Genomic DNA, 27555 nt, shown 5'->3' with positions numbered 1-27555 from the left:
CCCTGTAACGTAGATTTAATACAAATGGACCCTAACGCACAAAATGGGCAATGTTTTAAATAAAAATACTGCTGTCAGGGGCTCAGATTCTGGTAGCTGAGCGGGTAGGTCAGGGCTGAGGACACCCCTAGCTCAGAGGAGGGCCCGGTGGGCAGAAACCCCCCAAGTTCAGCTATTGTGGCTCCCTTGGGATGGGTGGGCTCAGAGACCCCCTAGGCCCCAGGACAGAGGGGACTCTGCTGCCTGGAGGCCCAGTCCTTGGGTTCCCACCTCTGGGCAGGTCCAGGGCCTTGGAGCAGGGCACCTGGAGGCCCTGCTGCTTTCACGCCGTGGCCCAGAGGCCGACTCCAGCCTGAGTGCCTCACGGTTGGATGCTGTGGGGAGCAGCACGGCTGGGCGTGCCCAACATCCATTCCGACTGCCTTCCAGCGGCTTTTTGTGTGTGTGGTTGCAGCTGGAAAGAAGTCAGCTACATTTCCCAGACTCCCCTGCAGCCAAGGGTCTGGCTATGACTTCAGTTTCTCCAAACAGAACTGCACGTGGAGATGTGGATTTGAGACCTGAGTTAGGTGGGAGAGAGGCAGGCCTCCGGACATCCATTGGTTGGCCTGGACGGCGGCAGGGGCAGCACAGTTCTGCAGCCCAGTGGTTTCTCAGGCAGTGGCTTCCCACAGAGGGGAGCAGCTTTCCGGGTCACAATGGACTTGAATTTGGCAGCTGGGAGCCGTTCCTGGAAACTCGGCAAGGATTCTGCTCCCCGGCCCTTGCCAATGACTCTAAAAGCCATCAGGGATCTGGTGATACATCCTGGTCTAATTAAACCAGCCAGAGAGGTTCTTGTTCCTGTGTCAGGATCCCAACACAGATGCCAAGTCCGATGGGGGGATGGTAAGGCAGTCAATGGCGACAGCCCCTCCCAGGGCGCAGGTCCAGATGGAAACAAGCACCTGTGTCTGGATGCCTCCCCATCCCCAGCAGGGCACAGAGGCCTGGCTGGACCCCTGTCCGGTGCTGCTGGTCCTGCAGATACCTCTGGGCTAGTGGCCCTTGCCTCGGCCTCGGGTGTGCCCTCATCCCGCAGCAGGCCTGGGCAGAAGGTGGTGGCACAGTGACGGTGCCATGTGGGCTCTACTACAGGCTCCACAGGCATCATCTCTGACCTGCAGATCCATGGGAAAAGCAGGAACCACCCACCTCTGGGCAGAGGAGGGTGGGTTTCAGACTTCCTAGGGCCAGCTGCGGCTTGTGCCCACCGTGGGCTGGAGTCCAGCTTAAAGCTGCCCATCACGAGCTTGGTCAGGGGCAAGGAAGGCGTTCACGTGTCTTCTGAGCTGCTGGCTGCTGGCCACATCTGGCAGGTCCTGAGGCCACAGCAGCTGGGCAGGGGGCAGACACGGGAGGAAGTCAGTCTCTTGCCCCTGGAGGAAGGGGCTGAGGGCTGGGCAGGGGCTGCCCTGAGGAGAAGCCATGTCGCATCCTTGGACCAATGCTGCATCCCCTCAAGGTCAGAGCCACAGAGCATCCATGCTGGAGGAGTTTAGAGCTTTGTGGAGCACAACCTCCACCTTTCACACAGGGCAATGGGGGCTGGAGGTGGCCGAGGCCGGCTGGAGCCCAGGCCTCCCGTGTGTCCTGGGCAGGGCTCCTGGTGGTGGCAGCCGCCCCGAGAGAAGCTGGGGTCAGCCCCGGCTGGGGCTAGATGCGCACGGTGTTGATCCGCAAGGGCTGCACGTTCTTGCCATTGGCGTGGCTCTGGCCGGGGCTGAAGTAGGAGCAGAGCTTGCCCGGGAACTTCTCGCGGAAGGTGTAGAGCCAGGACATGTCGTCGGCATTGTAGAAGATGAGCAGGCCCTGGTCGTAGTCCAGGAAGACGCCCACCTTGTCCAGCTTGTCCCGGACGTTGAGCCGCGTCCAGGGCTCCGTGCAGGCGCTGTACTGGTTGCCGTCATGCATGACGATGCAGTAGAAGCCGCGGCTGGGCTGGATCTGGATGCTGCCTTTGCGGCTCGCGGCCTCGTGGGCCAGGCCGATCACCCACTGCGTTTTCTCGGCCACCACCACCTCCCAGTAGTGGACGCCGCTACTGAAGGCCTCCGAGCCCAGCACCGACACCTCCACATCGAAGCGCTTGGGCGAGTCCTGCAGCGGCTGGGGGTGCAGGTTGCCGTAGGCCACGATGGTGCAGTCGTCGGACAGGATGAGGCGCTGGTGAGCAGTGCCCGGGTCCAAGGTCAGGGCGGCTGGGACTGTGGGGTGGAGGAGAGAGGAGTTGAGTGGAGAGAGGGCAGCAGCCTGGCGTCTATTGGAGGGCAGGGCTCTGGCTGGTTCCAGGAGGCCACTGACCTGCTGTGTGGCCCTCAGTATGAGCCTCCCCTCTCTGGGCCTCGTCTTCGTCTGTGAAATGGAAGGGGCTGGCTAAAGCCTGCCTGGTTAAGCTTGGCTGCAGGGCTGGTGCTGTGGTGCATCAGGTGAAGCCACTAATCACATATCGGAACATCCTTCCCTTTCAGTTCCCTGCTGAGGTGCCTGGGAAGGCCGCGGAGGGGGGACCAGGTACTTGAGCCCCTACCACCCATGAGGGAGACCTGGATGGAGCTCCTGCCTCCTGGTTTAACACTGACTGCTGCAGCCATTTGATGAGTAAACTAATGAATAAAAACTCTCTCTGTCTCTCTCTCCCACTCTTGCTGTCACTCTGCCTTTCAAACAAACAATAAATCTTTAAAAAAAGTTGGCTGCAGGAAAGCCAGGGCTGGGGCTGCCTGTTCACTGCCCGATGCCCACGGTCAGGCACAGAGCGGGCATGCCACCAACCTGAGTTCAGTTATCCAGAAAGAGGTGCAGAAGCAGGCACCTGCAGAGCAGGACGGAGCCTCAAGACGCTGCAGGTGCTACTGCCCCCTAGGGGTGACTTGGAAATTATGAATGACAGGCAGGGCTGCTAAGGACCCTGCAGGAAATGCACAGGGCGGCACTGCAGAGGGCATACTCTCTGCCCTGCCCCCACCAACAGCCTTCAAATGTCCCAGACATTCATGGAGACCTGAAACTACAACCAAACTGCCTTTTATGCATAAGCATGACGTCACGTTTGCAGCTTCAGGATCCACTGGATATGTTGGAATGCGAGTGCCACGTAAGGGCAGGGAAGGTGGGATTCGTTTTGTTGGGACCTTCACTGAGAGACATCGGCTGCTTTGAAAAACCAGGGCGACACCACTGACAGTTACAACCCACCTGAGGGACTGTATTTGAGGCAGAATGATGTTTGACCTACTGACGTGAGCACCTACACATTCACATGCAAACAGTGTAGCATAAATAACTTCCTGCCGTGGCTCACTTGGCTAATCCGGCTAGTCCCGGTTGCTCCTCTTCCAGTCCAGCTCTCTGCTGTGGCCCGGGAGGGCAGTGGAGGATGGCCCAAGTCCTTGGGTTCCTGCACCCCCATGGGAGAATGGGAGGAAGCACCTGGCTCCTGGCTTTAGATCGGCGCAGCGCTGGCTGTGATGGCCATTAGGGGAGTGAACCAACGAAAGGAAGACCTTTCTCTCTGTCTCTCTCTCTCTCTCACTGTCTTAACTCTGCCTGGCAAAAAAAAAAAAAAAAAAAAAAAAAAAAGAAAACCTTCCTGGGGCAGGGGTGGTGGTGTGGTGGTTAAGCTCTGCTGCTTGGGGGCTGGTGTGGTGCAGCAGGTTAAGCTGCTGTTTGCAACATGAGCGTTCCATGTTGGAGCACTGCTCTGAGCCCTGGCTGTTCCGCTTCAGATTCAGCTCCCTGCTTATGCACTGGGAAAGCAGTGGAGGGTGGCCTGAGTGCTTGGGCTCCTGCCACCCGTGCAGGAGACTCTGGACTCCTGGCTATAGCCTCGCCCAGCCTCAGCCCTGAGGTCATTTGGGTAGAAACCAGCGTATGGAAGACCCCCCCCCCCTTTGCCTTTCAGATAAATAAATAACCCCTCCCCCCCTTTTAAAGATGCTGCTCAGGATGCCTGCATCCCATACAGGAGCTCCCTATTTGAGTCCCAGCTCCACTCCAGATTCCAGCTTCCTGCTAATGTACACATGATGCCTCAAGTATGTGGCTACCTGCCACCATATGAGAGACCTGGACTGGGCTCCTGGCTCCTGGTTTCAGCCTAGCTCAGTCCTGGCTGTTACAGGCATTCGGGGGATTAACCAGTAACGAAGATCTGTGTCTGTCTCTGTCTCTTTAAAAAAATAATAAAAATAAATTGTAATCTCCTATTGTCCTTTATATTATAGTCAGAGTATGCATATATATATATATATATATATGTAGATCCGCATATGTTATATACTCACATATGTATATTTGAAATTGTAGAAAGGCTATACTTTGGGACATTACACATTATTTGCTATGAAGAGTAGAAGATGGATCTAAAAGGTTGAAAACCACTCATTCTAGGCCCTTTTCCCCCTGACAGATGGGGGCACAGACCCAGGCCATGCAGCTGACAGTGGCAGAACCAGGGCTGATAAACGCTGTGGGCAGTCTGGCCCCAGCTCTCTCCTCCAGCCCACCTCTTACTCGCCACCCCCACCCCATGCAGCCCCAAGTCTTCGTTCCCTCCGCCCCTTCTGCTTGCTGCCATCACCCCTACAAGGCTCAGTCTCTGGGGAGACTGCTTGGCCACCCGGCAGCTGCACTCACTCTTCCCTCTGAAGTTCCCAGCCTCTGTCTCTGGCCCTCTACTGGCGCAGGGCATGGTCCCTTGCACCTGCACCTCTCCGCCATGGCACCAGGAGGGTGGGGACTGCAGCAATGAGCCAGGCTCTCCCTTGCGTGGCCAGTGCCCAGCACAGGGGCTGGCATGGGCAGGGCTCTGCAAAGGTTCATCAAATTAAATTGACCCTGTTGGTGTTGGGCAGGTAGCACAGGCTGGGGCACCTGGCTCTGGGCTGGCCACACCAGCCGAGCAGGTCCAGCTCTCATAGCCACATCTCTCTGTTTGCTCTCTCCTACCCGAGGGAGTGGTGACCAGCCAGGGGAGAAGTGGAATTTGGGGTTGGCTCTCCTGAGCCTGGGTGAACACCTCCAGGCCAGAGCAAGACGCAGTGGAGGAAGCATGGGAAGGAGGCAGCCCGGGACCAGTTCCTGGGGGCGAAGGACCTCTCCAGCGAACCATGGACGAACCCTGTGCCCTGCCATCTGAGGGGCACAGGGCAGCGGGACAGGCCCCTAAGGGCTTTAGCCACAGAGACATAGGGTGGGGAATCCCCACAGCAGGGATCGAGGCAGGCAGTGGGAGGGGGGAAGGGAGAAGAAGAACCTAATTGGACGCAGATGGGAACCAGGCTATGGGCAGAGGGTGTGGACCACACTCAGAGCCCGGGGCGGGGACTGGGCAGTTCTGAGTGGTGGGGAAAGCCGGGCCTCTCCTCTAAGGCGCCCATGGGGATTTGGAGAAGAAACCGAGACTCAGGGCACAGGGCGGAGACACCCACGCAGACCGGAGGGCCCGGCCTCAGGGCGACGTGGGCCACTGCTGGAGATGGGAGGGGCTCCAGGAGACAGCTCGTGGGCTCTGAGACCCTGCGACAGCTCACAGGGCATGGGGGGAATGTTGTCGCCACCCAGCCTGGACCATGTGTTCTGAAGCCCCCTTACTGGGGGGGAGGGCAGGGGGCAGGGTCTGACTCTGGGGAAGCTTTTATAAGCACCCCAAGGGTGGGGACTGGCATGGGGCCTCCCGCAGAGGGGCCTGTCTCCTGGGATGCCCTCCTGCCCTCCCCCTGGGCAAGCATGGGCAGGAGTAAGAGCCTCAGACTCCAGGGAGCTTGGTCAAGGGCAAGTGCACACCCTGTCCCCCTCCCCGAGGAGTGGGTCCCTACACAGTCGCTTCCACCAGCCCCCAACCCCACCAGAGCTGTCAGGCCCAGCAAAACAAAGGCTTACAGGTCTTGGATCCAGACCCTGAGTTTTATAAAAACCAAACCCCAGGCACTGAGACAGCCGTCTTGTCCCCACAGTCCCCAAGTGAGCGGAGGCCTGTCTGAGCTCCGGGGTCAGAGGCGTTCGGGAAGGACCGTGGGCTGTGGCCCCACAGTGTTCCCGGCCACAGGTCAAGCACATGGCAGGGGAGGCCCTCCCTGGTCGCAGCGCCACGGCCGGCCTGCATCCCTTTGTTCTCAAGGGCGGCCGTGTGGAGCCGGCAGGGCCCTGACAACACAGGAAGCTCCGTCGGCTCTTTCCTCAGGGCAGGGCTCTAAGAAATCTGGCCCCTCGGGTCTGGCGCTTACTCAGGCTCTGGGCTGCACAGACAGGCATGGGGAAAAACCTGCTCACGCCCACGCCGGGGTATCACCGCAGGCCCAAGGGCATGCGTCACTGTACCCATTTTCCAGAAGGGGAAGCCGAGGATTCAGAGCCCTCTTGGAGTAAAGTGCCTTGCTCAAGTGGCCACTTAGGGTGGGAGTGGAGCTGGGGCTTGAGCTGAGGTCTTTTCACGTGACCTTCTGTCCGTGAATGTGGCCTCAGACCGCCTGTTCTGCCAGAATGGGAAGCAGCTTGATGACTCAAGAGAAGAGAAAATAGGCACCAAGAACTGGCTGAGTCTTGGGGCTGTTATCACAGATAAATAATCTAACCCTCGTACCTACCGCAGGAGATAAATGGGACTATCCCTGTTTTATAGAGGTGGAGACTGAAGCTCAAAGGGGGTGGGCTGTGCCCTTGGCAGTGAATCTGCTGGGACTTAGGGTTCAGACGAGCAGGGGGAGGGGAGAGGGCAGCGCAGGAGGGGGAGGTGTCGGGAACCAGGACGGCCCTGTCCAGTGTCCTTGGGACAATGGGCTGCCTGGCCTGGCCGGGGAGGAGGCTTGAGCCCAGGAGCTGAGGCAGTCAGATCAGGGAGGGCAAGGTCATGGTCAGAATGGGGCTCTATAATGTGAGGCTGGGGGGTGAGCAGGGGGCCGGGGGGTGGTGGGGAGGGGAGGTTCCATGGCAGGGCAGTGACATGTGCTCCGTGGGGTCCTCGGGCGACCTAGTGGGCGACTCGGTAGGAATCTGGAGCTGCAAGGGAGGGGCAGGCAGGAAGCTGCTGGATCCCACGGGCCGGGTCCCTCGGGACACCCCTCCCATCCGGTCAGAAAGGGCTTTGGCGCTGGGAGAGGAGCCAGAGTGACTTCACAGCCCCCGGGAACGGAAGGGGCCTGGTTCGGCAGGCCACTGTGCTCTGATGTCCCACAGCTCCCTGAGGCTGCTCTCTCTGGGGTGCGAGTCCTCAGCTCTGGACACATTTTCAGTTGTTACACTGAGGGCGAGGGCCCAAGCAACCTCCAGCATCCAGTGGACAAAGGTCACAGCTGCTGCTCCAGGGCCTCTGACGCGCAAGACAGCGCCCCACACAGGGGTGCACTGGTCTCAAGGTCAACAGTGTTGTCAATGACGAGCCCTCCTCTGGGGCCAGCAGCAAGTCCCCACATCCACCTGCTCACCTATGACAAGGGACCACTTGCATGCCCTGGGGAACTGAGGCTCAGAGGAGGAAGTGACACATTTCCTCTGTTAGGGTGCTGGGCCCACAGGTGGTCCTCATCCCGCTGCGTCCTCCTGGGGAAGTCCCTCCCAGCCTGGGAGCTAGCCCGGAACCAGCACCACCAAGTCTGCTAGAAGATGGGCCCCTCCCCCACCTGCTGCCCCCTTTGTCAGTGGGGACCCGGGACCAGAGTTACGAGAACAAGGCAGTGTTACCTGCAGGGAAGCCCCGGATATGTGGCCCGGCATTCTCACCCTTGGAGATCATCCGGCCCCTCTTGGTCCTTCCAGAAAGCCACATTCTGGACCTACCCGGGCTCTCCCCTCCCCTCCCCCACCGCAATGGGGGTGTCCGGCTCCCGCAGTCTTCAGCGCTCAGTTCAAATACCATCTGTTCTGTGCCTCCCCAGCCCCTCCTCTGCCCCACACAGAGCCTCCTGTTGTCCCCCTCGTCGCTGCCCTTGTCCTAGGGGACCCTCAGGGTCTGGCTGCTTGCTCGTCTGTCTCCCCGGACTCCTGAAAGTGTCTTGGGAGTGATGAATGCATGACTCCAGATGGGTGGGAGAATGGTGACCTCTATGTGGCCTTGGGAAGCCAGGGTACATCCCTGACCCTCAGTCTCCCCAGCTGTTCCCACCCCCAGTGGGGGGGCTGGAGAACGGCCAGTGGGCTCGCTGAGGGCACAGGCCCTGGGGTCTGACGTCAGGGTCTCAGTCCCACAGGCTGCGATAGGAGACACATTCGTAACAGCTCCGAGGATAACGACGGTGCGAACCACCCCTGAGCGAGAATCCCCTTCCGTATCTGCATCTCACCTCTAGAGGACACTGTGCCGGACTCAGGGACACACAAGGGGCCCTGCCCCCAGTGGACCTGAACCTGCCCACTGACCCTCCCCTCTCCCTGCAATCCTGCACCACCGAGTGTCCATCCGGGCCAAGCGGTGGTCTCGGTCCCTACCTCGCTGGGAAAGGGGAGGCCATCTCAGAAGAGGATCCCATGAGTCCCACCTCGGCCCCACCTGCTTCAGGGCCCATTAACTCCACCTTCTTGGGGCTCCTGGCTGAGCCGTGTGGCCTTGGCCGGCTGGCAGCAGAGGCCAGCACGGGTAGCAGGCAAGGCTGTCCCTCCAGCAGCCAGAGATGCTTTCAAAACTTACGCCAGCTCACATCACTTCACTGCCCCAACTCAAGAAAGTAAGATCCACAAGGCAGGGACTTGTGCCTGTTTTGCTCATGGCCATAAACCTCTAGCACCTAGAATGGTGGGGCGAGGTAGGGGCCACAGTGCACAGGGACTGCCGGTGAAGTGCCCAGCGTCTGTCCCTTTATCTGGAGAGTGGGAATACGCATGGAACCTACCGCAAGGGCTTTTACGAGAAGGATGCACTGGGGCAGACAGAGGATACTGGGGTAGGCTGCCGCCTGCAGTGCTGGCATCCCACAAGAGCACCTGTTCAAGTCCTGGCTGCTCCACTTCTGATCCAGTTCCCTGCTAATGTGTCTGGGACACAGCTCACAGGCATGAGTTCCTGCCACCCATGTGGGAGACCCAGATGAAGCTCCTGGCTCCTAGCCTGGCCTAGCCCTGGCCACTGCGGCCATCTGAGGAGTGAACCAGCAGATAGAAGATCTCTCTCTCTCTCTGTCTCTCATTCTCGGTCACTCTGCCTTTCGTGTAAATAAAATCTTTGTTTTTGTTTTTTTTTTTTTTTTTTTTTTTTTTTTAAAAAAAAACAGGAAAGAGGGAGAGGGGGTAGAAGGCCTTGCAGATTTCATGGGGTTCACTCAGTGAGCCGAGTGCCTGTGTGGGTGCCCAACACTGGCCTGGAACATACCAGCTCATACATGCTCAGCTCCCTGCTCCTGTGCTGGGGACACGCCCCCACTCGCTCCAGCCCCCGCTAATCCATGTGTCTTCCTAGTCCCCCTCAGCAGTGGCAGGGCCTTACCTGGGTGGATGTCCTGGAACAGGGACTTCCAGATGGTGTACTGCAGGGGGCCTGTGTACTTGGAGGTCGGGAAGTCTTCGTATGTCAGGTTGGTCTCGTGGGTTTTCCCCTTGAGCCTGGAAGGGCAGCAGGACAGAGGGCTGCACTGGGCCCTGGGCTCCTGCCCCAAGCCAGGGCCCTGCAGCCACCTTCAGGGCAGCAGACACAGGGTGAGGTCAGGAGCGAGAACTCTGTGGGACCCCGACTCAAGTGCTGCTCGTGCCACTTCTGACCTCTCTAGCTGTGACCCTCAGCTTTCTCTTCTTTAAAATGGGTACCACACCAGCGTCTGCCTTTGAGGCTTATTGTGAGGATTACCTAGCATAACGTGTATGAAACACTTGGCACAGTGCTTGGTTCATGGTCAACCCTGAGCCGTGATATTGATCAGCAATAAGCCCACATCTAATTGTTATTACTGAGGGCAGCACTGGGGCCAGAGGAACCTTGGTGGGTCAGGGAAGGGATGGCTGCCTGGGGAGGAGCCCCGGGGCACAGAGGATGGTGGCACTTACCGCTCGGACAGCGAGGCCACCCCGGCCAGGAAGGTGTGCCGGTCGGTCTCGGCCAGCCGCTCCTGCAGGATCTGGGCGCCTTCCTGCACCTTGCGCAGCTGCTGGCTGTAGCGCTGCACTTTCTGCTCGATGTCGGTCAGCGTGCGCGCCGTGTCGGCCTCCAGCTCCTCCAGCATGGCCTTCTGCCGCTCGCGCAGCAGCCGGTGCAGCCGCTCGAAGGCCTCGCCGATGGTGGTGCGCAGGCTCTTGGTGGAGGACTGGAAGGGAGGGGTGGGGGGACAATCCCCAGAGGTTACCGTGGGGGGAGCAGAGGGGGTGATCCTTGGATGAGAGAAGGAAAGGCAGAGCGGAGACAGAGGGGGAATCCCCAGCTGCCCGGCTTGGGTGGGAGGGACAGGGAAGCTGGGATGGGGGCTGGGGACAGGGGGAGATGCTGAGTTCAGCCTGGGACACTGAGGTCTTCGGTTTTCAAAACTCTGACTCCTGGGGTTCAGGGGAAGATGATAAGTAGGTCACAGATGCCACAGCTTTATCAACGGCCACACGCCTGGTGAACCTTGCTGATCGCTGGCCCTGTCCTGCCACAGCCAAGACCCTCAGGCTAAGGAACAAGAGCTAGCGCTGGGGGCCGATATCAGAGAGGGTGAGCACGGGCGTGCAGGGTTCTCTGCCCCAGCAGGTTCTGTGAGGCCCAGGAGTGCAGGGAGGAGGGATGGGGACAGGGTATGGCGCCTGGCAGCCTGGATCTCCGGTTGTGCCCACCTCAGTGGCCTAAGCTCCGTGAACCTGACATCACAGGGCACGGCAGAGATGTAAGGAGGAGACGCGCACCATGTGCCCCTGATTCCATGGGTACAGCCTGGGAGTCTGCAGGGAGAGGTGGCTTCTTTTTTTTTTTTTTTTTTTTTGACAGGCAGAGTGGACAGTGAGAGAGAGAGACAGAGAGAAAGGTCTTCCTTTGCCGTTGGTTCACCCTCCAATGGCCGCCGCGGCCGGCGCGCTGCGGCCGGCGCACCGCGCTGATCCGATGGCAGGAGCCAGGAGCCAGGTGCTTTTCCTGGTCTCCCATGGGGTGCAGGGCCCAAGCACCTGGGCCATCCTCCACTGCACTCCCTGGCCACAGCAGAGGGCTGGCCTGGAAGAGGGGCAACCGGGACAGAATCCGGCGCCCCGACCGGGACTAGAACCCGGTGTGCCGGCGCCGCTAGGCGGAGGATTAGCCTAGTGAGCCGCGGCGCCGGCCGAGGTGGCTTCTCACGGGGCCGCGGAGGGCCAGGCAGAGGCGAGGCTGGCGGCAGGAAGACGGGGTTCAGAAGAGCCCACCAGGGGAGCAGCAGGTGGGGCCAGCCGCCTCCGCAATCGCCCTTTGTGGGATTCTGGCTTCGAGTTCATCGAGTCAGAGACCCCACTGTGTTCAGTGCCCGGGGCTCTGCGGGAGGCTCCACAAAGCCTCAATTAAGGCCTGTTCGCTCCCGTCGTGGCGGCAGGAAGTGCGGCTGGCAGCGGGCCAGCCTCTCCACGCATGCCCACCCAGACAGCCCTGCAGACAAAGACGGGGCGTGGTGCTGGCCTCCCTGCACCCCCCTCACCCAGGGGAGGGGCCCGGTGCTGATGGGGAGGGGGCGAGCTGCCCTCCAGAGGCTGCCCCATCCGAGGCCACCCGCTGTGGATCCTCTGAGACCCCGGGCTGCGCTGTGCTGCCCTCTGTGCGCTGCGCTGTTGCCTCTGCCGGCCAGCCCCTTCCACTCCACCCCTGCATGCCCTCCCTCACCTTTGATGTCCCTGCCCCAAGGGCTGCTGAGTCCCCATGGCCTCCGGTGACTCCTCAGTGCCACGTCTATTTCCCAGCTGGCTCCCCTCTCGTCCCACTGGGGTCCCACAGGTTCCTCTGATGGACTCAGCCCACAAGTCAGCCCCAGCCTCAGTTAGGGGGCTTCTCACGTGCAAACCCCGCCCCTGCCCCCATCCCTCCCAGTGACTAGGGAGACCTTGGGTTCCTCAGCTCGGCATTCAAAGCCCTTCTCACTTTGATTTAGCACCACTGCGCTGCAATCCCACCTGTCAAGGATGACCCCTGACTCAAATCTTTCCCTTACATAGCAAACTCCAACTGAGCCTGCAAGGCCCAGCTGGGAGGCCACCGCCTCTGAGACACGGTCCCCAGTGTTCCCAGAGCCTTCGGGAAGCAGTGTGAAGGCACTGTTGCACGTCTCCCTGGCTAGAGGATGAGTGACATCGCCTGGAGCCCTGTACCTCCCAGGCCCACCCCAAGGCCTGGCCCAGCCTGGCCCAAGGCTGGCAGTCAGAAGCTGTTTGAGGGGTAAGGGAGGAAAGGCGAGAGGCCGGCGTTGGGGTGCAGAGGGTTAAGCTGCTGCCTGCGACACCAGCATCCCACACAAGCACCAGTTTGGATCCCGGCTGCTCTGTTTCTGGCCCAGCTCCCTGCTAATGGTCCTGGGAAAGCAACAGCAGATGACCCAAGTGCTTGGGCCCCTGCCATCCATGTGGGAGTGGATGAAGTTCCAGTCTCCTGGCTTCAGCCTGGCCCAGCCCTGGTTATTGCGGCCATTTGGGGAGTGAACCAGTGGATGGAGGACCTCCTCTCTCTCTCTCTCTCTCTCTCTCTCTGTAACTCTGCCTTTCAAATAAATAAATAAATAAATAAGTAAATCATAAATAAGTAAAGTGAGAATATTTTTTAAAAAAGGAGGGAGGAGAGTGGGCTCTTGTTCAGGGTTGTTCCACAAAGTGGGTGTGGGCTCTGTCTTCCGTCCAGGCTGGGGCCCAGTGTTCCCAGACAAGAGAGGATGGGGTAACGAGAGACAGAGGCAGGGGAGGGCAGCGGGAGCCCCTGCCCCCAGGTCTGTCTCTGATGACTCCTCCCAAGTTTCCTGGCTTGCTGACCAACGCTGACCGATGAGCGTGGCTCTGGCCGCAGACATCCATGTGCAAGGTGGCGGCCGGCTCACTGAACTGGACAGCAAGCTGCTGATTTGCCACTTGCTGGCTGTGGGGCCTCAGGCCGGGCCCTCAGCCTCTCTGTGCCTTGGTTTCCTTACTGATACAACTGAGATAAAACAACAGTTCCTACCCTGCAAGGTGTATGTTTTCACTCATGTGTTCTACAGCTTTTTAATGTGTGCGTGCCAGAGACCGTGCTAGGTTTTGGGGAGTCCTGCTGTGGGGGTTCTGTGAGACAATGCAGAGGAGACAGAGGCGGCGCCGGCTCCACGTGCAGGCCCCCTGTACTCCAGTTCCCTCCAGACTAGAGCCCCCTCCCCCCACTGCTCCTTCCAGGGCCAGAGCTGGGAAGGCAGTCCCCCCCTCCAACCCCCAGCCCACCACATCCCATGGAACACCCCGGGGCCTGGAGGAGCAGGGGCCCTTGCAGACAAACACCCTGCCAAGAATGCGTCACCCTCAGGGCCAACCAAAGAAAACAGAGGCCCTGAGGAGGGAGATCAGACGGCCCCGGGGCTGGGCCACCGCAGGGGCAGGCGCCTCAGGAAAGCCAAGTCAGGCACCAGGTGAAATATGAGTCCACGGCATCCACAGGCATCTCTTGTATAAACAGCCCATGCAGACAGGAAGCGCTGGGGGACTGCAGGGGCGGGGGCCCCCAGGACCCCCCAGAGGCAGACAGATGGACAGGAAAGCCGGGGAGGAAGAGGTCAGTGGAGAAAAACAAAGGAGGGGTGGGAGGCGGCCGAGAAGAAGCAGACCCCTGTCCCGTCTCCTCCATGCAGACACTCCCTTGTGCCTCTCATCACCGACTGGGACAGACTCGCCGGCCAGATGGGGAGACTGAGGCAAGGAGAAGCAAGTAGGCCACGGGGTCCTGGGGCTGTTTCTCATCTGTTACCCACTGAGGCTCCTGCCCGGAGGCACTCTGGAATGTTCTTGGAAGAAATGCTTGTCATGACCTTCCTGAAACAGTCCCTCCCCCAGCCCCGCAGCGGGCTGGTGGCCACGCTGGGGTATGGATCTCGGTTTCCGTGGCCTCCTCGGGCCCCAGGATGACCTCTGGAGGCCCAGCACAGCCTGCAGGCCCCGCTCCCACTGCTGCTGGCGGCAGCACTCCTGCATGAGCCAGCCGGAAACCCCGGACCTCACTGTGCCCAGAGTCAGTCCAAGCAGTGGGGACTCCCCAGACTCCTCCTAGCCCTGGAGCTCCCGAAGAACTCTTCCTTGTCCCCCTCCCTGTCCCAGGACAGGTGGGGGCCCCAAAAAGTGTGCCCTGTGAGGTGGTGGCCAGATCAGAGCCTGGGCCCTTCCTCTTGGGTCAGGGAGAGTGACTTTCTTCCCACCCTGCCCTCACTAAACCACGGTAGCCAGAGACAGCAGACCGGCACCTGTGTCCCCATGGCTGGGTGGAAGAAGGGAGATGATTCCAGAGCTGCTGCACAAACCATCAAACCATCAGGAGGGCTGGCAGGGGACATGCTCAGGACTGCCCGCCCCAGCAACAGGCGTGTCCAATAAGGGACAGCAAAGACTGCGCCCACTCGCCCAGCCCTGCAGTACTCTGGGGGGTTCCGGAAGGCCCCTGGTCCCACCTCAACTTCCACCCCAAAATGGCCCCATCCTTAACCCAGTACCAGCCCAAATCTTTGCCCTCTGTCACTGCGGGGTGAGGGTCCCACTTGTTCACCTTCGCGGGAGCCCCACCAGCGGCCCCACCCCAGCGTCCGCCAGGCTCACCTTGGTCTCCGCCAGCTGTCGCTTAAGCAGCTGCAGGGCCTCTGTGTGCTCCCGCTCGCTGTCCTGAAGGGCCTGAAGCTGCTCCTTCAGCTCCCTCTGAAACACACAGAGGGCCGGGATGAGGGTGCGGGCGGACCTGCCCCAGGCATCCCGGGGTAGGTGCCGGGCATCATCCTGGCCTCGTAGCCCCCTTCCTCCGCACCTGCTTCCCCTGACAGCCCAACCAGCAAGTCCTGGAGAGTCTGACTCCTAAGTGTCTCCAGAATCCATTGGCATTTTCCATCTGGATTTTTCCCAACAGCCTCTCCTCTGCCCATCCTGGGAGTCCCTGGTCTCCCCGTCTCTCCAATCCACTTCTACGTGGGTGCTCCCTGGTCCCCTGCTTGGCTGCCAGCTCCCTGCTTAGAATCCTTTGGTGAGAGCAAGGCTGTGCAACAGTCCATTGCTACAGACTGAACGCCAGCATTTTTCAAATGCTTATGCTCAGCTCCGATAGCAAATTGCAAAATAAACACGTGACCAGAATGACTGATGGCTCCTTTGCTTCAGGTTTCAGAATGGCTCAGCAGGGCCCTGCTAGTGACCTTGTCCTTTGGGGTAGGGATTGCTATTGCAGAGCGATGGGTTTGGACACCAGCACCCTCTATCAGAGTGCCTAGGACTAAGTCCTACCTCTATTTCCAATCCAGCTCCCTGCTAATGCACTTGGGAAAGCAGAAGAATATGGCTCAAGTGCTTGGGCCCCCACTACCCATGTAGGAGACAGGGATGGAGTTCCAGGCTCCTGGCTTCAGCTTGGTCCAGCCCTGGCCATTGTGGCCATTTGGGGAGCGAACCAGTGGATGGAGGATCTTTCTCTGTCTCTCTGTCTCTGTCTGTCTGTCTGTCTCTCTCTCTCTCTCTCTCACACACACACACACACACACAATACCATCACAAGACCCAGCGATGTGCTAGCAAGCTGGATCTCCAGGAAGAAAGAAACAAAGAAGAGCCTGTTGCCCGATAGTGCTTGCCAATTTCCATGGTGTGAGTGCCCCCATCAAAGCGGGTCTCAAGGTCTCAGTGTGAGGGCACTGGGTGCAGGGCTGGGAAGAGATGTGCACATTCAGCTCTCAGGAGCCGTGTGGTCACCTACAGCTCCCCACCACCTGCAGTCCTTCCCTACAGACTTGTTTTACATAAGAGAGAAATATATCTGCATCCGATTGCAGCTACAATGGTCAGGTTTCTGTTGCTAACAGCTGAGGGTCATTCCTAATGGCATCATGTGTGTCTGAGTCCTTGGTGCAGATGAGTCTTGTTGGCCTAAGGGTGCAGAGTGACCGGTCCTCGGCTCCCCTGCTGGCCTTGGCCTGTCCAGCTTAGGACGTGGTGTGGCTGAGCAGCAGGTGCAAGGGGCACTGGTCTGAGTGGTTCTCCTCCTTGGTGGCGCCCACGGATCTCTGCAAGGGCCAGCCACCCAGGCCACTCCTCGCTGTTCTGAGAAACCGCCCTGGAGGTCTGCATGGCTTACATTGCTCAGTGCACCCCAGGGACTTGGCCAAATGCCTCCTGCACTCTGGAGGGGACAAGGAGATCTGGGCTCAGGGAGCAATGGCGCACTCTTGACACTGCCCATACACATGTGCTGCCGCCTCCTTGGGCCCCGCATGGTGTTGGGGAAAGGGTGGGGGATGAAGGGCCAGTCCCAGCCCAAGGTGTGCACGTGAGCTGGAAGATACACACATACCCTGGTGAACATTGGGGCGGTGTTTGGGGACCCCAGGCTGCTCCTCCTCCCATCTCCCCATCTCAGGGCAGGGTCCCCCATTTCCATCCAAGCCAGAAGCCTGGGAGTCATCCCCGCCACCTGCCACCCCCTCTCTACACAGTCATCAGCTTTGCTCTGGGCTGGTTCTCTCCTCTCTGTACCCGCTGCTCCTGGCTTGGTTTTCGTCCCTTCTCTGGACGGGGGCCCCAGGTGCCTCCCTGCCTCTGCCCTCTCCCTACTGCTCCGAGCCCCCACCAGCAGCAGGAGTGACCATTCTCAAGGACAGACCCACACACGCTGCTCCCCTGCACTCCTCTGCAGGATTCCCACGTTGTCAGGGCAGAAGGGTACACGGCCTTAGCGTGACATTCAAAGCCCCTCACCACTGGCCCCCACCTTCTTCTCCAGTCTTCTGTCTTGGTCCTGACCTGTCTGTCCAATATGCGGCCACTAGCCCCAAATGGCCATTTATACTGCAATTCATTAAAATGAAATAAAATAGAAAATTCAGTTCTCCGGTTGCACTAGTTGCATCCCCGCACTCAGCAGCCACATGGAAACAGCGGCCATAGAACCAGGCAGTGCAGAGGCAGAACCCCCAGTCTTCCAGAAAGTTCTACAGGGCAGCGCTGAGCATCTCTCAGTGTCCTCAGGAGGCCTCTTCCCGGAAGGCTTCACCCACACACGTCCCCCCCATTTCCTGGACGTGCACCCACCTCTTAAGACCCAGCCCAAATGTCAGCAATACCCAAATTCCCCGCATTTCACTGCCTCGCGGCGTTTTGGTTACAAGGCTTCCTGTCAGTGTCTCCTGCTAGCCTGGGGGCTCCTGAGGGCAGGTGCCATGTTGCAAAGATTTCTATGTGCTCAGTGTCCAGGGCAGGACCAGGCACAGACCAGCTAGGGTGGGTGCCTGCCTAGGGAACAGGGCCAGGTGGGAGGGGAGAGAGAGGGCAGGCCTCTCCCCCAGGGGGCGGGGGGTAGGGGGGTAAGGGCTAGGTGCAGGGCCTGAGGGAACAGCTAACTCAGGAAATCCTAACCCTAGCACGCCGGGACAGGATCGAGGAGGCAGCCCGAGCTCTGGGCCAGCTCCTACCGGAAAGATCTCCTTCCAGGCCTGGGGCCAGACAGACCTGCCTTAGGAAGCTGGCTCTGCCACCCATTCACTGTGTGACCCCAGGAGGTCACCAGCATCCCTGTGCCTCAGTCCCGGAGCTGCAGAATGGGGACAATAACTGCTCCTAGGGCCGGGAGGGTGAGATGAGGCACCAGCAGGAGAGGTTTGGCCTCACCGTGCACAGAGCCCAGCATACACTGGGCACACGGGCGAGGCGGCGGTCACTGTGTCCTGCCCGAGACCCCTCAGCCGCTTCCTCTTCCCTGGCTGTGTCCTCGGATGGCCAGAGTGGGAAGGAGCAGAGGGGGCCATCTGGCCCAGCCCCGGGGGTTGCCCAAGCAGGGCACAGCGGCACAAGGAAAGGGACTGACCGCGCCACGGCCGCACAGCTTGACCAGAGAGCACACCAGAATGTTTCCTCCCAGCAGGGCATTCAGACAGGAAGCAGGAACCTGCTGATAAAGTCCAAGGGAGAGAGCAGCCCGAGGAAGGACACTGGCACTGGTGCAGGCCCAGGAGCGCAGGGGCTAGAAGCGGGCGTGGCTTGCGCTTGAATTTCACAGGCACCTTGTCACCTAATTCTCACAAGGAGCCCTGAGATTAGTAGTGCCTTTATGACCCCATCTCACAAATGCGGAAATAGAGGCTCAGAGAGGTTGGGCAGGTTGCCTAAGGTCACACAGCGAGTATGAGATTGAGTGGCTCCAAGAATCCACTCAAAAAAACCACTCAGCCTCTCTGCCTCCCACTCAATTCAATACAGCAATAGTCCCATTCTCATTCTCTCCCCTCCTCCCTCCCTGCTACCTTTTCTTTCTTTTTGAAAGGCAGAGAGACAGAGAAAGAGACAGAGATCTTCCATCCACTGGTTCCCAAAGGGCCGCAACAGCCAGGTCTGGGCCGGGAGCCTAGAACTCCATCTGGGTCTCCCATGCAGGTGGCAGGGACTCAAGTACTCGGACCATCAGCTGCTGCCTCTCTGGTGCACATTACCAGCAAAGTAGAATCAGAAGTGGAGCCACAGCTGGAACCCAGTCACTCTGACATGCAATGTGGGTGTCCCAAGCAGTGTCCCCACTGTGGTGCCAAAGGCCCGGCCTGCAGCAGTAACTTCTGAGCACTGTGCAGCGCCAGGTTTGTGCTGGCCCCTTGGGCTGGCCATGCAGGCTTTGCCTTGAAGAGTGTGCAGGCAGGTGACAAGGCAAAAACTTGGACAGGTAGGTTACCAGGGAGAAGAGGATACACATACAAGTGGACGGCCTGCCTTGGACCCAACACAGCTGTCGCCACCTGGCTGTGTGGGTGACACCCTCCCTCCACCTCGCTCTCCAAGTCTGTAAAGCGAGGCCATCACAGCACCTGGCCCTTAGGTTTGCTGCCAAGGATGAAATGAAGTCATGTATGACCTGACATGACGCAAGGGTGAGCTTGGTCCAAGCTGCGTCATTAGCATGACCACTGTGATTGCACGTGAGACACGCAGGCAGAGCCAGGCAGCTTCAAGGACAGAGCTGATCTCTGCTGGGAGGTCCCGGGGAGACGGACAGCAGCGTTCCTCCAAGCCTCCAGGATGGGGCTGGGGCCTCCAGGTGGACAGAACTAGCCAGGCCGGGCTCAGGCCTTCCTGGCGTGTGCAGGAAGTGGGCACAGTCAGGGACGGCTGCAGCCAGGTGTGTGACATCTGGATGAAGTCACAGCAGGAAAGGCCAGCTGGGGCAGGGCAGGGGACACAGGGCGGGACACCCCTCTGACGACACAGCCTGGCTCTGGGCACCGAGTTGTGCAACTCTACCTGCTGAGAGGTTTGGGGCTCCTGATGGTTCAGAGAGGCCAGGAGAGGGTGGGACACAGAGCAGGGCTCCACCACGCCCAAGGCCAAGGCCAGTCTTCCACTCTCCCCAGCCCAGGAGTCCCAGCTGCTGTGGGAAGCCGTCTTGGCTCTGGGGTTAGGGACCCTTCTTGTCCAACTGAGACAGCAGGAACTCTGGAGTCAGAAAAACCTGGGCTGAAATCCCAGTTGCATAGCCTAGGGCAAGCCACTTCTTCCCCTCCCATGGTGGAGGTGCGATGGGGGCTACCGGGATGACACTGACCGGTGGGTCCAGCAAGATGCCAGCACACAACAGGTGCTCAGGGCCTCTCGTCATCTCCATTCCTGGGCACTGCTCTCTGCCTCCCTGATCCAAGGACGTCACCACCAATCCTAATGTGGCAAACTGGAGCCTCTCCTTTCTCTCTCCTCCACCCGGCCTGTGTCCATGCCTGAAGCCCTCTTGTCCCTGGCCCTCCTGACAGACCTGGATTCTTCTGGACCTTTTGTATCGTTGGGCCCCACCCCCACCCCCAGGTGCACACTGAAACTGCAGAGTCTCTGGCAACACCTGGCTGCTCCCCTGCCTCCAGTTCATGGTGCACACTGACCCATCGGGCCCAGGGCACACTACAGATCTGACCAGGCCACCCTCGCTCGTGTGAACCTGTTCCTGGCTCCCTGGCACCTGCAGGGTCAAGCCCAGCCTCCTTGGGCATGTGTGTGCGTGTGTGTGTGCACTCAAGGCCTCCCTGTGCTGGTCAAGCCTCTCTTTCCCATTCTGACACACCCCCTCCCCTCCAGCCACAGCGAGCACGGCTGACTCCGCGGTCAGACTCAGCTGGCCTGAGCTCCAGCTCCAGTCTCAGGGACACTTGGTTGCTGTGTGACTTAGGCAGTTTCTGAGCTTTGGTTTCCTCATTTGTAAAATGGGGCAATGAGATTCACCTCCTAGGGTTGCTGTGAACAGTTAATGAGAGAGAGGGAGAGACAGGAGAGGGAGTGGGAGGGGAGGGAGGAGAGGAAGGGAGGGGGAAGGGTAGAGGAGGGAGGGAGGAGATGGATGGAGAGGAGGGAGGGAGGGGGAGGGGGAAAGTGCCTAAGTGAGCCTGCCAAAGCGGGCAGTCTGCACCCAGGCCACAGAGGCTGGGACCCTTTGATTCCCCCTGCCCATAACACCTCTCTCCCTGCTCCCTGGCCTGAGGCTCTCAGCACATCCTGGAGGACTCAGCTGGGCAGGCCTCAGCCCTGTCCCCCGGGACCCTGGCAGGGCAGCTGTGTTGCGAGCCCACTGAGGTCTGGCCCCAGCAGCCACAGAGGGAGCGCTGACTGCGGACATTGTAACATCCTCCATGTCCAGCCCGAGGGCCCCAGCAGAGTGTGAGGGCATCAAGGGCCACGGTGCTGCGGGAACACTACAGCACTGGGAGGCGGGGCAGCTGAGCTCTGTCCTGCCTCCAGCAGGCCACGCCCCCCCACCCCATGCAGGGCAGGAGGAGCCTGAGCAGTGCTTCCTGAGGTCCCCGCCCCGGGTCACTCCCCAGGGACAGGTAAGGAGGGGCTTCTGAGTCGGCCCCTGCCGGGACCCCTGTGCTCCCCCCACTAGCAAGTCACTCCATCTCCCAGCCTCAGCGTCTCTATCTGTGGAGTGGGGCTGCTCCGAGCCCCACTCAGGGATCAGGGAGAGGTGAGATGCCTTTAACCCAGCCCCTGGCACACAGTCTGGGAAACAGCCACTATTATTCGTTAGTTGTTATTCTGTTGTGGCTCCCACCAGATCCTTTTCTTCCTATAAAATAAACAAACACCTTGCCTAGCCCCCTCCATGTCATTCACACTCTGTCTACACCAGGGCTCCCGGCTGCCCAGCACCTGTGAAGCGGGAAGTGGGAATGCCAACAGCCAGTCCCAGTGTGTCCCCAGTCAGCCTTGCCCACACAGGGCTGCCCTCTGCACCTAAGTCCTGCCCTCTCCTGGAACAGTGACAGATGAGGCCACTTCCCCACGACACAGCTGACCCAGCCACCGTGGGATAAACCAGCGACTCAGCCGCTGTCATTTCTTTGGGCGGAGAGCAAGGCCTTCTCCCTCTCTTCACTTGAAGTCAGCAGTCTCCGTGTCCATCCACTGTGCAGGAAGAGCCCAGAGCCAAGATCTGAACCCAGCCCCTGGCCCCGCTCTCTCCTGCGAGGCTGCCTTGGCGTCGCGGGATCACCACGCCGGCCCGTCTGGGCTCCCGGCCAAGGCTGATCCACCACTGTCTTTGTTGGCATGAAGGAGGCCTTGGGAAAGGCTCCAGTGGTCACATGAGGCCCGGAGCGGGTGGCCGGGTCTGAATCGGATCCCCTCTCTGGGGGTTAGGAACCCGAGACAGCCAGAGAGCCGGATGCCAGGCCTCACCAAGATGTCATCGCAGCCACCTGCCCTCGGGGCGTCAGCTGGCACAGACTGTGTCCTTCAACCCAGCTCTGTGCTGAGCCCCCTCAATTCAAAGCCAGGCAGGTGGTTGGGAGACGGCTCCGAGGCTGCAGGGGTGGCTCAGAGGCTCTGGTCTGGGCCCTGCCTTTTACAGCTGGGCCACCAAGGCATCCAATTTTCGGAGCCTCTGCAGAGCCTGCTCCACAGGGGCGTGACGGAGACGGGAGGTCACACAGAGAAAGCTCTGATGCACAGTCCCAGGCATGGAACTAGGGCGCAGCTGGTACTGGCTGAGACGCCCTAAGCCACTGGAGCGAGCTGGCCAGGCCTCTCCTTTTCCACATGGCCCAGGTTCTCAGGAGCAGGTGAGGGGTGGGGGCAGGGAGAGACATCAGCATACACACATTGCATAAAGATTCTGTTGAACTATCGAGTAAGACTAGCCATGTTTATCCATGGGGGGGGGGCTGATTTCACTTTTATATTCTATAGCCTTACTTCTTACATTCATTTTATAATCAGGGTAAATAGGTACATAAAAATCGCTGTGTGCCCACTGGGCCAGTCAGATGGAGTATTCCTAACCCTAACAACATACTTCCCAGGAATGTCGCGTTATCCCCATGTTACAGGTTTGGAGAAGTGAAGTGACTCGGCCAAGGACATGCAGCCTGCCGGGACCGGACCGCTGTGTTGGTACTGGAGCACGAAGCAGTTCTGCCTGGCATGAGCTGATGTTTGGGCTGAATCTTGAAAGCTGAGTGGGCTGTCGCTAGGTCAAGGCTCTCAACCAGGAGTGATGTTCACCCAGGAGATGTGTGTCAATGTTTAGAGATCAGTTTGGCTGTCACAACTTGGGGGAGGGTATTCCTCCTGGCAAACGGTGGGCAGGGGCTAAACTTCCTGCAGAGCACAAGAGGGCCCTGCACAACAGAGTTAGCCGGTCCCAAATGGCCACGTGCTGCGGATGACGGGAGGCACTGGAGCTGCCCATCTCTCAGGGCCACAGAGGCTAATGTGGCACTATGCTTTTTCCTGGTTCATTTATTTTATTTTCGTCCACTTGGAAGGCAGAGCACACATGCATGTGTAAGAAAGGAGAGAGCTTGATCTTCTATCCACTGGTTCCCTCCCCAAATGGCCACAACCACACAGCCAGGGCTGGGCCAGGCCAAAGCCAGGAGGCAGGAACTCCACCTGAGTCTCCCGTGTGGGTGGCAGGACCCCATGCACTTGAGCCATCATCTGCTGCCACCCAGGGTGCACTAGTAGGAAGCCAGGACTGGAGCCAGTGCTCTGACGTAGGATGTGAATGTGCCACACGGCTTGCCCTGAGCACTAAGCTCTTCTAAGCTCATCTTAAGTAACGTCAACCCCATTACTTCCATGCTCTCAAGGAAGAATTGAGGCTCTGAGACTGCGATCGCAAGGACTGCAAGGCCAGTAATGGCAGAGCCAGGACTGGAACTTCCCGAGTTCAAGGCCAGAGCTGCTATTCTTGCTCTCTGCTGCCTCTAGCATTTCCAGGAAATGTCAAAGCTCCAGGCTAACTGCTAGGCAAGCTGTCGGAGACTGCAGCTGAGCACAGCTCTGGGCCCTGCTGGCTTCCAGGCCTCGGGCAAGTCCCTGTCCTCCCCTGCGGGCCGCATCTCCCCATGCATCTCCCCATCCGTTGAAGAACAAGGGTCCAGATGATCCCCCAGGCCCTGCTGGCTCTGAGGCTCCAGTGGCCACCAGCTGCTAGGGGAGGCGGGGGTGTGAGGGGTGGGCTCAGCCTCCTTCCCAGAGCAGAAATAGCTAACGAGCCCTGCTTTCCCACAAGAGGGGAGAGGCGGGCAGGGTGGAGGGTGGCTTGAGCCTCACTCAGGAGCGTCTCCTCTGGAGGGGGAAGCAGGTCTCTCTGCCACCACCCTGCCAAGCCCAGAGGGGACCAAAGGTGTCTCCTTCCCAGGCAAGAGAGACAGGTCTGGGCGACCACCCAGCACAGGAGCCCTCACCGGCAGAGCGGGGAAGGATGGGAGCTGTGTTGTCCTGGTCCCTACCAAGTGCCAGGCACCGCACATGGCAGGTTCACCCTGGGTCAGCCTCAGGAAGGAAACATCTGACCTCATTTTATTAGAGGGAGCATCAGGCCTTCCCTGAAATGCCTTGCCAAGTTACACAGACAGGGCCCAAGGCAGGTCTGGAACCCAAGTGTGTCTGTGCCCAGGATAGGGCGCTCATGGGTAAGCAAGTGGCTACCCTGCTTTTCTTTCCATCCAAGAATGAAAGTGTCTCAGTAATGTTGGCAGGAAATATATGTTCAGTTTCTCCTGCATGCCCCAGGTCCTAGAATGCAGGGCAAAAGCCCAAATCACAATCATTCGGATTTCCTGGTTTGAGGTAGGGCTAGAGAGACAGACAGGGAGTGAAGAGCAGGGAGGCAGGGCACAGATCCGCCCAGGTCGGGCTATGGGGGAGTCCCGGGACTTCCCCGACCTCAGTCCACATCTGCATAGTGAAGAAGCTGGCCTGCTGCTTCCAGGGTCCCTCAGACTCTCACTGTCGGTGTCCAGCTCTGTCCAAGGTTCTGGCCCCCTCCCTCTTGATGTGACTTCACAGGTGGGGAGATGGGGACACCAGCACCCAGCACAAGGACCTCGGGGATGGAGGGCCAATGCTCACCTCTGCAAGCTCCCAGAGCCCCTGACTCCTGCTCACCCTCCCATGTGGCCTCCATCCTCAGGCAGCTGACCTGAAGTCATGTTTTTGGGAGGAGAGAGACAGGGAGGTGGCGATGCTGAACACTGGCCATTTCTCCCGGGTCGATGGTCATCCTCATGGCACCTGCTAGGTACAGGCCACCTACCGAGACTTGCATGGGTCAGGGTTGGGACCCCTGGGAACAGAGAGGAAGGGCAGGTGTTGTGGTGCAGTGGGTTAAGCTGCTGCTTGTGGTATGGGCATCCCATATCCAAGTGCCAGTGCCTCGCTTCCGATCCAGCTCCCTGCTGCTTGTACCTGGGAAGGCAGCAGAAGATGGCCCAAGTACTTGGGTCCCTGCTACCCATGTAGGAGACCCAAAAAGAGTGCCTAGATCCTGGCTTCAGCCTGGCACAGCCCTAGATGCTGCAGCAATTTAGTGAGTGAACCAATAAATGGAAAACATCTCTCTCTCCTTCTCTCCCTATTGCTATGCCTTTCAAATAAATAAAACTTTTTTTTTTTCAAAAATGAATGCTTTAAAAAAAGAACACAAGGGAAAATAGGTACTTAGCTCCTGCTTGAGAGCTCACTACCTCCTGGGTGAGCCCAGTCCATTTGCATAAAATGTTTCAGCCAAAAACCTGCTGCTTCCAAACTCTCCACGATCTGGGCCAGCTTAGAACAGAGTTGGTCATTCATTCACTCTTTCTTTCATTCACCTGTACTGGCGTGTCCTCGGGGCCAGGTCTTGCACCAGGCTCGGGGGGGCCACAGCCCTGCCCTTGGGGAATTGTGTGCTAGAATGGTATTGCAAAGCCAGGTGCATGGGGCTGCGGATTTAAATGGTGTGGATTAAGAAAAGGATTCCAGGTTCAAGCAGGCTTGGAAACCATTTGATCAAACACAGTTAAATAGGCTCATTTGCTACAAGATTTCCCCAAGCCTTTAATAGGCAAATGCACACAGAGAATCCTCAGGATGTAGGTGTGTGATAATAGAAAGTATACTATGCTTCCCAAATATAGCCTGTCTTGGAACACATCTTTTTTAAAACATCATACTTGTTCATAGAGAGTATTTGAGGAAATCTTTCTCCAGCGCTAGGTTTTTGGCTGGTGGTGCTGGGGGAAGGCTTCATGGGGCGGGGGACACTGTGTAGGGTTTGGGGAGCTGAATGGCTCATCAGCAAGGTTTAAGGAAGATCAGTTACAGTTCTCCTCTGCTTGCCAAAACACCTGATGGCAATGATGAGCGAAGGGAGCCATCAAAAGCCCCGGAGGCCATCTCCCCTCCCTCAACTCCAGGCACCTCCGCTCTGGGTCTCCTTCTCCAAGTCTTTCATCTTCAAGCCTCAACCTGACCCCTTCCTCTGGTTTACATCCAATACGGTTCTTACAGGTGTCCGACCTTGACTGTGCAGCCTTACAGAGCCGGGCCTCACCTAGGCGCCCAAACGCCCCACTCTGACCCCTCTCAGGTTTACCCGCATCGCCCCCCCCGCCCTCCCCCGGCCCAGAACAACGGAGCCCGGGTACTGATGCAGCCATACCTGATTCAGGTGCTGCCCTAGAGGCGCTCCTCCCAACCCGGCCCCCTCAGCTCCTCGCGGCGGCCCCGACCCCTGACAGCCGCCCCGCCTTCGCCTGGCCTTCCTCGGGCTTGGCCCCCTGGCTGCCCCAAGCCGGGCACTTGCTCAGCTCTGCTGTCCCGTGACCGCGCCGCCTCACCCCACCCTCGCCCTCTCCCCCACCCGGGGCCCGCCCCTACTCCAGGTCAATCTCAGATCCAACCTGGCAGAGACAGCCCGAGGCCCCGCCCCCGAGGCCCCGCCCCTTGCCGCGGCCCCACCCCGGATTAATCCTGATAGGCCCCGACCTCGCCGGCGGCCCCGCCCCGAGACACCTCCGAAGGGGCCGTGCCCGCGGGCCGGCCCCGCCCCCGCCCCGGGCCGGCCGGGCAGCGCACCTGCAGCTCCTCGAAGGCGTCGTCGATGCCGGTGACCTGGTGCTGCTCGTGCAGCGCGGGCTCGTCGCAGAAGAAGCAGAGCAGCGCGCGGTCCGTGAGGCAGAAGAGCTTGACCTTGTCGTGCGCCTGGCAAGGCCGCGCTGCGCGGCGCGCGTTGAGGATGGCGTCCAGCGGGAAGGCGCTGTAGCGCTCCACGATGTTGGCCAGCTTGAGGCTGGGCGCCAGTGCGGGCTCGGCGAAGGTGCGCCGACACTCAGGGCAGTCGCGGGCGCCCTGCGCCTCCTGCCGCACCCAGTGCTCGGTGATGCAGCGGCGGCAGAAGTAGTGCTCGCAGCCCAGGCTCACCGGGTCCTGGTAGATGCTCAGGCAGATGGAGCACAGCAGCTCGTCCTTGAGGCTGCACGCCATGGCGCCGGGGGCGGCGGGGGCGCGCGGGCGAGCGCGGCGCGGCCGGGGCTGCCCAGGGAGGGGCGAGGGGACCAGGATCGCGGAGGAGGGGGTGCCGTCCGGGAGGGGCGGCGCGGGAAGGGTTAAGGGTAGAGACCGCCTGGGATGCGCGCCCGGGGTGGGGGGCGGTCCGAGGTGATGGGTGGCCCCGAGAGCCAGGAGCAGCAGGAGGGGGGTACCTGGCGAGCGAGTTATGTGGGGAACGGGCAGTCCTAAGGGAGGAGTGCTGGGAGCAGGGGACTCGGGAGTGGGGGCGGAGGCCTGGGGGGGCTGAAATCCGGGGATGGGGGCAGTGGGGGGAGGGGGAGAGGCTGGGAATGGGGAGTCCAGGGGGAGGGGGCAGCCAGGCTGAGGAGCACAGCGGCTGTGCTCTGCAGGAGAGAGGAGAGGCGCCGGCCTGCTCCACTGCCCGAGCCCCGGCCCGGCGCGGTCCCTTACCCCGCCGGCTCAGCAGCCACCGCTTCGGTCCAGCGCAGCCTCTCAACCCGGAACCAGCCGAGCCCGAGCTGCCGGCGGCCGCGACTCCCTCCCCGCCCCCGTGGGCGGGACCCGAGAGACTCCGCCCCCGAGGCGGGCGGGGGGAGGGGTGGGGCGGCCCGCCCCCCACCCCCCCACGCGGCTGCTCCTGGAAGCGCCAGCCCAGCTGTTCTG

General features: G+C 59.8%; 1 protein-coding gene across 3 annotated transcripts; it reads right to left on the bottom strand.

Annotated features, from left to right (window-relative positions):
* TRIM62 (tripartite motif containing 62) lies at positions 1-27458 on the bottom strand. Of its 3 annotated transcripts, none has more exons than XM_089299125.1 (5): positions 26458-27458; positions 14710-14805; positions 10009-10265; positions 9455-9642; positions 1-2246 (listed from the first exon to the last, which is right to left on the bottom strand). In XM_089299125.1, exons 1-5 carry the CDS (start codon positions 26863-26865, stop codon positions 1696-1698), a joined length of 1500 nt encoding a protein of 499 aa, XP_089155251.1. In that variant the 5' UTR covers positions 26866-27458; the 3' UTR covers positions 1-1695. The 3 variants fall into 3 exon arrangements, with proteins under 3 accessions (XP_089155251.1, XP_069933102.1, XP_089155252.1); XM_070077001.2 differs by having other exon boundaries at positions 9455-9570; positions 26458-27452; XM_089299126.1 differs by lacking the exon at positions 26458-27458 and adding an exon at positions 14912-15160.
* Positions 27459-27555: the final 97 nt, after the last annotated feature.

This window comes from Oryctolagus cuniculus, chromosome 7, assembly GCF_051225735.1.
Source record: "Oryctolagus cuniculus isolate XC-2025 breed Fujian yellow rabbit chromosome 7, ASM5122573v1, whole genome shotgun sequence".
NCBI lineage: Eukaryota > Metazoa > Chordata > Mammalia > Lagomorpha > Leporidae > Oryctolagus > Oryctolagus cuniculus.
The sequence above is the reverse complement of the archived record's forward strand: the minus strand, read 5'-3'. Positions and strand labels throughout refer to the sequence as shown.

Bases quoted from the DNA above. Each gene is read 5' to 3' on its own strand.
- TRIM62 (XM_089299125.1), bottom strand. From the start codon at position 26,865: ATGGCGTGCAGCCTCAAGGACGAGCTGCTGTGCTCCATCTGCCTGAGC. The intron at 9,643-10,008 runs GTAAGTGCCACC...GCTGCCCTGAAG, and splicing joins GTGGCCTCGCTGTCCGAGCG to GTGGCTGCAGGGCCCTGGCT. The intron at 2,247-9,454 runs GTAAGGCCCTGC...TCCACCCCACAG, and splicing joins GTTCCAGGACATCCACCCAG to TCCCAGCCGCCCTGACCTTG.